The sequence below is a fragment of the Antrostomus carolinensis genome, unplaced genomic scaffold, assembly GCF_000700745.2.
Source record: "Antrostomus carolinensis isolate BGI_N321 unplaced genomic scaffold, ASM70074v2 scaffold10999, whole genome shotgun sequence".
Lineage (NCBI taxonomy): Eukaryota > Metazoa > Chordata > Aves > Caprimulgiformes > Caprimulgidae > Antrostomus > Antrostomus carolinensis.
Genome location: NW_010337917.1, coordinates 1 through 12,951, shown reverse-complemented (window position 1 = coordinate 12,951; position 12,951 = coordinate 1). Strand labels below are relative to the sequence as shown.

At 51.3% G+C, this 12,951-nt stretch overlaps 1 protein-coding gene across 4 annotated transcripts in view; it reads left to right on the top strand.

Annotated features, from left to right (window-relative positions):
- The window catches only part of CTCF (CCCTC-binding factor), a 17,538-nt gene extending 11,328 nt beyond the window's left edge, over nucleotides 1–6,210 (top strand). For 2 of the 4 annotated variants that reach the window (XM_029086831.1, XM_029086830.1), the window contains exons 9-10: nucleotides 2,552–2,719; nucleotides 4,595–5,866. In XM_029086831.1, the coding sequence (XP_028942664.1) occupies nucleotides 2,552–2,719; nucleotides 4,595–4,770 (344 nt within the window). In that variant the 3' untranslated portion in view covers nucleotides 4,771–5,866. Of the gene's footprint in view, nucleotides 1–2,551; nucleotides 2,720–4,588 lie in introns of all 4 variants that reach the window. The other 2 variants (XM_010175334.2, XM_010175336.1) reach the window with 2 other exon arrangements.
- The last annotated feature ends 6,741 nt before the right edge of the window (nucleotides 6,211–12,951 follow it).

The following is a 12,951-nucleotide window of genomic DNA, read 5'->3' as shown; positions in this document are numbered from 1 at the left end:
GCAGGAAAATCCAGGTGGAGTCTCAAAACCAACCAGATCAAAAATGATTCAGCAAAAACAGTGCTGCTGCTGAGTCTTTCCTCTGAAGTGCTTTATTTAATGAATCGATGAGCGTGGGTTGGGAGAGCAGGGATCTTTCTGGCTAGAGAATGAGTATCTGAAATTCTCACATGGCAAATGGGTTTTAGAGGAAATGAGATGAGGATGGTCAGCTTGCTTGTGCAAACCTTGGCTGCAAAAGCTCCAGAGAAATAAATGCTTAAAGTCATGTTTCTATAGATATTTGAACTGATTGTGATCGTGTGTAACTAGTTGTTCATTTAAACATGGAAAGATCTTGGAGGCAGAAAGATCTTAAAAATAACTGCCTTGATGGCAGTAACTCAGCACCTGTGATTCTGTAGGATCTAGTTTTTAACATCAGATTTGTAGGCTTCTAGTGAGTTGAGCCTAGTGTAAAAACCCTCACTGAATTCAGCTGATGTGGTCCGGGCTTCAAAACGGTTTTTGGAGAAGCTGGTCAAGAGTCCTGCTTGTGAGATGAACTGATGGGCTTTGTATGATTGTGGCTCGGGCTCCAGGACTGGGAGAATCCCTTCGGCCTCAGCCTGGGTTGGCTTCCTCAGGAATCATTGGATAGGTTTGAAGGGTTGAGTGATGTCAGATGAGGAGCAGTAAGGGCTCCTGACCATGCTTGGAGAATTGTATTATTCAGGGATGTTCTTATCTCTAGATCTGCAGTTTCCTGAGTTTTGGCAACTGCTAAATATCTAAAAATGCTGAGCAAAGCTGTGACAAAAAAGACCCATCTCGTGTCAATGGGAAAAAATAGCAAATGATAGTTTTGTTTCTCATCTGGCCTGTCTGCCCCAAGTTAGACCAACTATTAGTTGATAGACATTGAGTTGAGGGGGGAATGTAAAGAAGCTCTAAAAAGGTGGGACCTGAGAAATCCATTTCATTTCTATGAAAAAAATTTGGCTTGAGGAATATTCCTTGAGTACCTGTGTAGAAAAATGCCGGATACACTCGCCTCACTGTATGTAAGGGACAGTTTGCAGGGGTGGGGTTTTTTTTTTTTACCACTTTAGTTGGAAAAACAGAAGTGTGCCTTATACAATGGCCTCTTTGTCATGAATGAAACTGCTCCTCTAGGCAGTGGACACCCTTACAAGTTTAAGGGCAATCACTTTGCTCTCCAAACAATACTACCCTTTTGGACATCTCTTATTGCTTTCCATCTTCTTTGCTTTTGCCTGGGGCGTTCTGAACATGCTGATTGTGCTAACCTAGGAACTAAGGAGTGTTCTGAAGAGTAAAGTGCAGAGCAGTAAGCTCAGTTAACAACTCAAAAGTTGCAAAAACCCCAGGACTTGCCGTCAGGACCATTGGGTTGGAATCAGCTCCAAAGTGGAGCAAGGTGCAAAGAGTTGGTGTGAATGGGAGATGCCATCATCAGTCCTTTGAGTAGCCAGGGCATTGTAAAATACACTGTACTAGACCTGTCCTGCCTCTGAAGAGAGGTCTTGGGAAGATCTTCTTGATCACTGGTTAGTAAATTGTATGTTGGTGGCCATGGGAAGCCTGGTGAGTGGTCTGCAGGGCTGTGTTCACCCGTAACGTGTAAGAAAGTCCCAGTTTTGTGTGGCTCTGCCACATTCAACTTGAGATGTTGAGGTCTTGGACATAAGTCCCAGTGTCTGGGTGCTGCTGCCCTGGCTTCTTATCTCCTTAACAGAGAAAGACTGAAGTATGGCATTGCTGTTTCTTGAGGGCTCCTGGCCCTCGAGACTTGCTCTTGGATCCCTCTTGAGCTCTGGTGTTTGGTAAAGAAACACTGTAGTAGCTGCTACCACTATTTATGGGCAGCTGGCCCCTTGTCTCCTCTTGCCCCTCTATCTTCTTACACTTACTCCTCTTCAAATCACCTCAGCACCTCCCCTGAGCATCCCAAAAGTAGTCTTGTGTGATCCAAAACTGCCTTTCCCTGCATCCCATTATGTGTCCCACCCCCAGCCAGCAACCCCCCCCCACACACACACATCCCTTAGCCTGCGAGGTGATCCAGAGAGCTGCTCCCAGTGACTCATCGTGGTGGGTTTCATGCCTGGACATGGGCTGATAGTTCTTCTGGGAGTGGCCCAGACAAGATGGACAAGTCCTTGATTAGGGTTCCCACCTTCCATTGTGCAGCCCTGTGCTCCTCTGGGTTGGGCTGATGGCTCCTCTGATGGGCCTGGGAGTGGCCCAGCATTGTATTTTTGGTCCTTCTCCTCCCATTGTCTCTCTGAGCTCCTTTGTGGATGTGCAGAGGAGCTTTTGGCACATAACCTCAAGTAATTTTGTTGCCAAACTTATGTTGGACAAACTTTTTCTCCCTAAGAGTAACAGATTAACCAGCTTCTGTGCTACCAGCTTCTCAACAAAGGCCTTGATTGCCTTTTCATCAGAGCTGACTCCTTTTGGATGAGGACTTGGTGGTGGTTCTCTGTTGCTGGATAGGATTTGTTCTTGTTTAAACTGACCTGACCTGGTGCAATGTTTCTTCCAGAGGAAAATGCTGAACCAGATTTGGATGATAATGAAGATGAGGAGGAGACAGCAGTAGAAATTGAGGCTGAACCAGAAGTCGAGCAAGAGGCTCCTGCACCACCTCCCAGCAAGAAACGAAGAGGAAGACCACCAGGCAAAGCTGCTGCCCAACCAAAACAATCCCAGCGTAAGTCACCTCTGGAGCTCGTGCTCTACTTCTTGCTTGAGCTGCTTTTTCCTTGGATTTAGCGGTTCTTGTATTCCCCTCTACTCTGCTCTCGTGAGGCCCCACCTGGAGTGCTGTGTCCAGTTCTGGAGCCCCCAGCACAAGACAGACATGGACCAGTTAGAACGAGTCCAGAGGAGGCCACCAGGATGATGTGAGGGCTGGAGCAGCTCTGCTGTGAGGACAGGCTGAGAGAGTTGGGGCTGTTGAGCCTGGAGAAGAGAAGGCTCTGGGGAGACCTTCTAGCGGCCTCCCAGTACCTGAAGGGGCTCCAGGAAGGGTGGGGAGGGACTTTGGCCAAGGGCAGGGAGTGACAGAACAAGGGGTGATGGCTTGAAAGTGGCAGAGGGGAGATGGAGCTGAGATGTGAGGAAGAAATTGTTTGGTGTGAGGGTGGTGAGACCCTGGCCCAGGTTGGCCAGAGAAGCTGTGGCTGGGCCTCCCTGGAAGTGTTTGTGGCCAGGTTGGATGAGGCTTTGAGCAACCTGGTCTAGTGGAAGGGGTCCCTGCTGCTGGCAGGGGGGTTGGGACTGGATGAGCTTGAAGGTCCCTTCCCACCCAAACCATTTGATGATTCCATGATTGCAGGAGCACTGCTCCCTTCACGTGAGCTTATTTTGAAGGCAGGTATCTGCACTTGGCTCTACTTCCCTAAGGACCCACCTTTTGAGTGACATTTGTTGGTGAGGATTTCCTGGTCTTGAACAGGACCGTGGCCCCTTCAGACTGCGCTGAAAGGAAAGAACATTATTATTATTATTATTTTCTTTGTTATTATTCCAATTCAGCGATGTGCAAACTTCTTTGCACCACTTCGGGTGTCTCTACTACAGCGTGGTTCTTGCTAAAGCACCTCCTGGTGCAACCTCTGTGATTTTCTTCCCTTTGTGAGGTTTTGTGAGCGTTGGCACCCACAGACGCGCTTCAGGCCTGTCCTTCGGGGTGTCGCGTCGACCCAGATCAGTTCCCAGGCTACAGAGTTTTCTCCTTGAGAACAGACACTGGTGACCACGCAGAGTCTAAGGGAATACATTCTAGGAGCAAAGCAGGAGGGACGAGTTTGGCTGATGGCTTCCCCAGTGGCTTCCCTGTCTGCTCAGAGCTACGAGTGTGGCCTGAGTCCTCCTCAGATTACAGTCTGTGGAAACATTTCATGCTGAACTCATCACTGACATCACCGCATTCCCCTGAGTTTTGAAGCTTTGGGGAATTCTGAAGCTTACACCCATCCATTGATTTGGTCTTGTTGGTTGATTGCTCTACAAAATCCTTTGAGTAACGTCTTAGTATCGAAAGAGAGAGTGTAAGTGTGGGAAAAGCTGTTGATAACCAACCTCTCTCACGTAGAGAAGAGACGAGAACAAGAGAAACCCACACGTGAAATCTGCTTTTGAAGCACACACACAACTGGCATTTCTTTGAAACACCTAGAACTAACCTTTCTTTTTTTAATGGAGTTGTAATTTCCTGACGACATTTTCTTTGCTCTATCTCGTAGTTGTATTTTGTGTTTGTGGAATCCTCTGTTAAGCAGGAGTGGTGATTTCTAAGTGGGTCACTGCTGCGGACTGGAATTGTTGTGGTGGTAACACACCTTCGTGCGGGGGCAAGGAAATAGGTACTTGGATGGATGAGGCAGGTTGAATCACTCCCTGCTAACGTGGGAATGTGAGTTGTGGGCCCCACCTGCCCTTTCCGTGGAAGGGTCTTAAGTTTATCTCCCAGAAAGTTACCTGGTGAGGTGTGTAGGCCAACTTAGTTAAAAAAAAAAAAATCAAATAAATAAAAAGTGTTGTTTTTCCTCCTCCCCTTTGTTTCCTGCCCTTCCAGCTGCAGCAATCATTCAGGTTGAAGACCAGAACACTGGTGAAATTGAAAATATTATAGTCGAAGTAAAGAAAGAACCTGATGCGGAAACAGTAGAGGAAGAGGAGGAAGCTCAGCCTGCTGTAGTGGAAGCTCCCAACGGAGACCTCACTCCTGAGATGATTCTCAGCATGATGGACCGGTGATGGAGGACGGCCACCCTGGCTGACTGAACTGGCCTGGGCTGTGTTTAAACGGCTCAAATAAATTTTTTTCCTTTTACCTTTTTTTCTTGGCTTTGGGAAATGCATCATTTTAGACCATTTTACCAAACATACTGGGAAAATAAAACTTCAAAATGATGTTAGAATGTGATTTAACTAGAACTTGCTGTTTTATGTTAGCGTTACAGGATCATGGAACATTAGGAAATATTTTTGGAGTCCTTGAGGGTTTCCTGTTGAGATGCTTGATTTAGTTTTGCTCTGAACTGCATTGTAAAGCTGGTCCACAGGCCCGTGTTTACATGCACCGAGTTTTAATACACAAAAGTGGGAGCCTTGACTAGAGTATGTGGAAAACCACTCCGGACTTGCCCTTCCAGTTCCCAGAGTCCTCGAGCCTCCTCTCTCAGTAGTGTTTTTAACTGTAAATGCAGACTTGGGAGGGTTCTAGACTTTTAAAATGTTTTTTTTTTTGCTTTATCCCCACTGAGTAGCTCCGGTTCTCCCAGTCGGCTGCACACGGTAGTTTTGGCATGCTCCAACTGGTTTCTGTCCTTAATATGCTTTGTTTTCTGCAAAGCATTTCTGTAATGGTCAAGCTTGTAAATAACTTTTTTTTTTTTTTTTTTACATCTTTTTCCATTAATTAAGAGGTATGCAAAAATGCAGTTTAAAGAAACCCGAGTATTTTAAATAAATCCTTTCAAACTAAGTGACGAGAGATTTGCTTCGAGTGTAAATGTTGGAAAAGCTGTTGATAACCAATCACGTAGAGAAGAGCTGTACCCAGACTGTAAGAGAAACCCACAGGTGAAATCGGCTTTTGAAGCACACACACACACACACACACAACTGGCATTTGGAACACCTAGAACTAACCTTTCTTTTTTTTTTTTTTTTTTTTTTTTTGAGTTATAATTTCCTGACATTTTCTTTGCTCTATCTCGTAGTTGTATTTTGTGTTTATGGAAATCCTCTGTTAAGGCAGAAGTGGTGATTTCTAAGTGGGTCACTGCCGCCCTCAAAACCTGGGCCAGGAAATTTTAATAGGTCAGTAATTGAACAATTTTGGATCTCTGATAAAAAAAAAAAAAAAAAAAAAGGAATAATGTGAAATACAAATGATGCCTGTATATGAACTGTCACATGTTAAAATATGTAAGCTTTTTATAGAGCCTCAGTCTTGCTGATTTCAAACAAATTTTTCTTCTATGTATCGCTTTTAAGAGAGCTATCAGTTTAGCTATCAGACTCTAGGTTGATGCATTTTTGTACTTAGCTGTACTGTGTGATATTTTTCATTATTTTAGGAAGCCAACATGGGGGAAAAAAAATAAAAATACTGTTATAAAATATGTAATGGGGTTTGAAAGCTGGGAAGGAGAATATACTGCTGTACAGCTAATAAATAATAATGGATTAACATGTGTGCTCAGCGGCTGCTTTCTTTGTGGGCATTAACGGCATGACCCCCCAGGGACCCCAGACTCCAGCTGCTCCTCCCAGGACCAGCCCTGCTCTCGCTGTGCCTGTTCCCTCGCCCCTGCGCCAGCTCCAGGGTGGGCGTGACGGTAAATCCGGGTGCACGCTCCTTCCAGCAGCTCCATCCCCAGAGTAACAGGAGTTGAAGCTCCTTGCTCCTCCAGAGAGGTGATGGGACATGAGGTGACCCCCCAGGGACCCCAGACTCCAGCTGCTCCTCCCAGGACCAGCCCTGCTCTCGCTGTGCCTGTTCCCTCGCCCCTGCGCCAGCTCCAGGGTGGGCGTGACGGTAAATCCGGGTGCACGCTCCTTCCAGCAGCTCCATCCCCAGAGTAACAGGAGTTGAAGCTCCTTGCTCCTCCAGAGAGGTGATGGGACATGAGGCTGCTCTCCAACGGGAACTGCTGGAGCCTTCTGCTCTGCTTAGAATCACAGAATCCCAGACTGGGTTGGGTTGGGAGGGACCTTAAAGCTCATCCAGTCCCAACCCCCCTGCCAGCAGCAGGGACACCTTCCACTAGACCAGGTTGCTCAAAGCCTCATCCAACCTGGCCTTCAACACTTCCAGGGAGGAGCAGCCACAACTTCCTTGGGCAACCTGGGCCAGTGTCTGACCACCCAAGGAAATGATTTCTGAGCAGCATTTTATCATGGACTGCTTCTTGAACTTTCTCCAGAGACCCCAGCGATGTTTTAGTGGGGATGGGAGCAGTCACCCCTGTGACCATCCTCCTTTTTTCCTCATCCTGGTGTGTTATTTTGTGGCCTGCTTGGTTGACCTGGTTTCTTTGTGCTTGCTCAGTCAATAGTCCTGTTTACAGCCTGGTTTTTATTTGATTTGAGCTGGAGCTCCTGCCTTGGGCAGGTATCTTCTGCTTTGCTTCTCTTGCAGGCTTCTGGTTTGCTCTTGGTGAAGCTGCTCTGGAGAGGTGCAGAGCAACGTCCCAGCCTGCTCCTGAGAACATTCATCCAGGACAACATCTCAGGCCTGAATGTGGACACAATATCTCTGCTCAACCCCAGTGCTGGACAAGCTGTGTCCTGGGCTATGAGTGAAAAGCCAGGGCTGGTGTGGATCTGAGGAGCATCACTACCTCAGCCAACTGCTTGGCCTGGCTGACACCTCCGCTGCTCGGGCTGCTGTCCTGAGGGCAGGCATGGAGAGTGGCGTCAGGATGTAGATGGGCTGATGCAGCTCCATGTGAGTGCTGCAGCCTGCCAAGGGCTTGTTCAGCTTCCAGAGGTTGAGGACATCCCGAGGTTAGAGGGACTAACGCCTCTTCGGTTCCTACGCAGGGGTCCAAGCCCACTTCTTTAGCCAGAGGTGTCGGACTGAGGTTTGTTGGTGCAAACCATGGCCCGCTTTCTTCTGCCTCAGAGGAAAAACTAACCACCTTTTCTACTCTTTTGTCTTCACATCATTGTAGCAGATGGTTCTCCAGGTGAGAAGACAAATGTAGCTCAGGGGAGAGCTCAGGGAGATGAGGTCAGGGAGGCAGCTGTTGGCAGAGCCTCTAAGAGGTGGAGGACACAGGGACACCCTTGGTAGAGCCGTTAGTGTTTCCCAAGCTGCCTGATTCCTGCAGAGCTTGTGGAAGGTGAGCAGAATCCATCCAAACTGGTGCTGACATGACTGGGCTTGTGGACTGTGGTCTCCTACGTGGTCCTAAACCGTGCTGGTGGGAGCAGGGCAAGAGCTGCGGTGGATTTGCTGGTACTGGGCCTGTGTTTAAGAGCAGACTGGGACATGGTATTAGGTCACCACAAGGGTTGTGAAGCATTTGACCAGGCTGCCCAGGGCAGTGGTGGAGTTGTCATCCCTGGAGGGGTTTAGAAGACGTGTAGATGTGGTGCTCAGGGGCGTGGGTCAGTGGTGGACTTGGCAGTGTTGGGTTAATGGTTGGACCAGAGCTATGCAAAATCCAAGGAGGGCTTCAGCAGGAGGGTCAGGTAAGCGTGGTGGGCAGCCAACGTGGACAAGCAGGAAGGGAGAAAGGAAGCACCAGAAAGAAGAAGCCTGCAAGAGAGCAGACATTGCTTGAGGGTGCAGGGATGGAGTTGGGAGAGCCAAAGCTCAGCTGGAGTTGGACTTGGAGAACCATGTGAAGGACAAAAAGAACAGCTTCTGCGTTAAGAAAGGCTGCAGCAGCAGCAGAAGGCTTTGGAAAATTGCAGGTCTGCTCCTTAATGGAGCAGAGGACCAAGTGGCACAAGACATGGAAAAGACCATGTGCTGCTCTTGCCTTGATTTTGGCTGGTGAGGTCTCTCTTCAGATCTCCCAGAGCCCAAGTCTAAAGGCAGAGTCTGAGGGAAACATCTGAAGGTGCTGAGGAAACCAGCCAATGTCATCTCACTTTCATCTTTGAAAAGTCCTGGTGATCTGGGGAGGTTCATGACACCTGGAAAAAGGCAAATGTCCCACCTGTCTTCAAGAAGGAAGATCTGGGGAACTACCCCATTGCATTCTCCAAGGAGGTGGCTGGCTGTGTGGACAAGGGGAGAGGTGTGAGTGGTCATCTGGACCTTAGCAAGGCTTTGGACACCATCTCCTGTAGCCTCCTCACAGCAGAACTGAAGGCATCGGGGCTAGAGAAGAGGGTTACTGGGTGGGTGGGAAGTTGGCTGGGCCACCATGTTCAGTGTGGTCAGCAGTACAACATCTAACTGCTGCTTGTTCATGTTCCTCAGGGATCGCTTGTGAGGCCAACTGGTCCCATCTGGGCTCCCCAGCGCAAGATATCAGTGAGAGGCTGGTAGAGACCCCCAGGACCATTCCCACAGCACCATGAGACAGGTGAGGAGAGACCATGGAGACTGGTATGACCAGCCTGGAGGAGAGAGTGTGAGAGGGGACCTTACTGCTGTCTGCAAACAGCTGATGGGAGAGTGTGGAGAAGATTGAGCCAAACACTGGAGAAGCTGCTCAGAGAGGCCATGGGGTCTCCAACCTTGGAGATGTTCTGATCTCAGCTGGGCACAGCCCTGAGCGGCCTCACTAGCCCAGGCTGGAGCAGAGGGTTGGACCCAGAGGTGACCACCAGCCAGCACTGCTCAAGGAGTCTATGGTGGTCGAGAGCCATGGGAGAAGCTGTCACTGGGAGGGCACACGGGACATGGGCACTGGGAGGGCACAGGGTGCCCGGGTCAGACCAGCACAGGAGCATCTGGGCTGGGAGAGGAGCAGTGGGAAGAGGAGAGGTTGAAGTGGTCATCTGGAGCCAGGGGTAAGGAGTTCCTACTGTTACCCCAGAGCATGGTAAGTGCTTCAGCTCCTCAGGGGTGGTTGAGGGATGGAGATGAGCACCAGGACCTCTTGCTGGGAAGGTCCTGGTGCTCCAGGATAGAGCTGAAATTGCCCAACCCATGTTCTCTGCAGGGGAAGATGGGGGAGGTGGGTTGCTCTGGACATCCTGGGGTAGATGTTCTACTGCCGTGGTGCTCAGAGTGTTCCAGCATGTGGGACCCAGGATTCTGGGGAATCAGCTTGGGATGCAGCTTTCCTGGAGCTCCTTTGTGTTTTAAGCTTCAATAGAAGCCATCTTCTGATGGGTGCGATGGGACAGCTGCTCTCTCCACGTCCTGAATATCCTTGCATGACAAAGTTGGGACCTGGTGGCCTTCCTGAGAAGTTCAGGTAGCTGTAGCCTGGTCTCCTGTCAGCCTGGAAATGCCATAGGTGCAGCCAGGACAGGCGTTGGTGGATGCCGTCTCTGTTGGGTGATGAACACCCTCTGCTCTTCCCCTTCCTGGTGCTCATCTGCTCGCTGACATAACTCAGGAGGCTCCAGGTCGATCCTTGCCCTGAGCCATGTTCTCCCCAGCCACCTCCTTGAGCAGAGCCGCGGTGTGTTGCGGTTGGGCTCTATGGAGACGCCGTCCCTGCAGGGAGATGGCTTCCTGCCTTTGCTTCCACGCTGAAGGTGGTTTCAGAAGCACTGTGGCACTGGGTGCATATGGCAGGAGAGGAACCTCACCCAACCCTTCCAGGGATCGCCTTCTCCTGAGATATTCCACCTCTGGGAGCCCTCGGTTGGCAGGTTGCAGCCCAGGCAGCCTGAAGCTTGGTGGTTTGTCAAAAAGGGACAATTTAAGGGGACAAGGCAGCTGGCACCTTCTACCCGAGCTGGTGCTGGTCATGGGGACCTCGGCTGCTGGCTCCCTCAGCACCTTCTCCCCAGCTTCTGGTAGGGCCAGTTGAGCCAACACAGAAATACTGTGTCCAGTGAAGTCCTGCAGCGCTGCACAGGGCACAGGACAGCTTTCTGCTCTGCCCTGGAGTGCTTCTCACTCTTTACCTGGTCCAGAGCCTTCCCTGAGGAGCACAGTGGCTGGTGTGTCCACTCCTGTTGCTTCAACATCCCCTCTGCCTCTCGTCCTTGCTTTGGGGCAGAGATTGTGTCATGTTAGTGTGACACCTAGGGTGCTTGTGGTCTGGAGGAGCCCTGCTTGCAGCAGGGACCAGCACCCATCCTCTGGAGAAGCACCTTGCGGTGGACACCAGCACCCATCCTCTGGAGAAGCACCTTGCAGTGGACACCAGCACCCATCCTCTGGAGAAGCACCTTGTGGTGGACACCAGTGCCCATCCCCATTAACTCCCCTTGCAGATGCCCGGTGCAAGGTGATGGAGCTGGGCTGACCTCCCAGCATTGGGAAGGTGTCCTGAAACCACCACAGAAGGGCAGAGCTGCCCTTTTCACGCTCACCATCCATCTTATATGTCCCCATGAGCCACCCTGGGGGGCTGCCGAGCAAGAAGAGGTCATGGACCCTCAACATTTGAAGGCTGGAGCCACGGGGAGATGATGCTGCTCCTGGCTGGGAGGAACCGGTGGGGTGTCCTGCCTGCTCAGGTGAAGCCACGCAGGAGGAGAAGGGCTGGGCAGGGATGTCCTCTCCTCCCGGTGAGGCTGGTGGGCTGCAGGCACCGTCACTTTCATTTCTCCTCTCTTGCTCAGGCGGTAAATGTGGCCTGACGGGCAGGAAGAGGCACCGAGCGCCGGGAGGGGGAGGAGGCACCGAGGCGCTGCCGGTTGGTAACCTCAGCGCTTCCTCCCACCAGGGTCCCTTTCCCGCGGCACCCAAGGATGCTGCCCTGACACCCGCGTCCCACGGACGGGTGATCTCCTGCTGCCCACCATGGCCACGTCCCAACCCGCAGGGATCCCCGCCGAGCTCCAAGGTAAGCGATGTCCACCAACCACCCAGGCACTGGTGACACATGGAAGGTGCTGACACGGGGCCTGCTGGGCCCTGGTTCGCCGTGCTGGGGTTGGCAGAGCCGTTTTGAGGTTCCTCACGGGCAGCAGCTGCAGTTCAGGGGGGTCTGAGCAGAGTCTGGGGCCCCAAAACTCACATGCTTCAGGATGCTGCTTGGGCCAAAAGCATCCCCAGGTGACAGCCTGGATCCTCAGGGATCTGGTTCTCCATGGCTCCTGCTGTCCGGTTTGTGGGTGCAGCCTGGTGCTGCTCACTCCCATGCGCTTGGGGTGCCCCAGCTGCTCCCAGCCTTCCCTCACTTGCCTAAAAAAGCAGAAGATCACAGAGTTCCTGGGATCCTGCAGTCCCATCAGCCCCACCAAGGCTTACAGTGGGGTGGGAAGGAGCTGGGTTGCTGCATCCCCACAGCCCCAGGTCCCAGCTCTACTAGGATGGGAGCTGAAGGTCCCATGAGGACCTTGAGGACCTTCAGCTCAAGCCACGGGACCCACGGGGCTCTCAGCATCATTGAAAACCTGTTTTGATTTGCACAGTGGTGGGCAGTTGTGGTTCTCATCCTGCTTCTCCAAGGGAGAGGTGGGAATTAGGAGAGGTGGGGACGTGGCGTGGGGAGGTGATGCTGGGTCAGGAGTGATGCTCCTGCTGCTCCTTGGTGGTGGTGGTGGTGGGAGCAACTGGTTTTTAAGTGCTGGGAGGTTGGTGCTCACGACCACCCACATGCATCATGGCTGCACCAAATAATACCCAAAAAAATGGAAAAGCAGAAGACATCCCTGGCTGCACCGTGGGGTGGCAGGAGGTGGGGACCGAGTTGCTCCTCAGTGGTACATTTGGAAAGGGACGAGGAGAAACCAGGTCCCAGCTGTTGCTCGATGCCACCCCCCTGGTGAGGAGGGCGATGCCGAAGCTGTTGTGGTGTAAACCTGCCCTGGAGGAGCAACGTCTTTGGAATTGGAATAAAACAATCGCTCTCCTAAAAAACTCCAATTACATCATGGAGCAAAGTCCCACGAGCTAAGCAGGGTTTGCAGAGGGTGACCGTGGTGGCCCCAAAGCCTCGTGTTTGGTCTGGGCTGCAGAAGCCAATGAGGAGGTGGATTTGTCACCTCAGCAGCAAATGAGCCCCAAAGCTGGTAAAGAAGCATGTGGCTTAGCTGAGAGAGCAACCAAGGTCTGACCATCACATGTGGGTGGAGAGGAGCTGATTCAGGCAGGGACACCAGGGATGGTTTTCCCAGGGCAGCAGAACACATGGGACAGGACCAAGTGTGGCTTCCACCACCTCACTTCATGGGGACGTTGGTCTTTTCAGAGGGCATCACCGCCTTCCTGGGGACAAAGAAGGTTCTCCTGGTGATGAATGTCCAGCTGCAGGTCAAATCCAAGTATGACGACTACATCTTGGTACGTTTTGTGGTCACAGCGGGGGGAGGGGTGGCTCGTGTGTCGCCCCAGTCCCC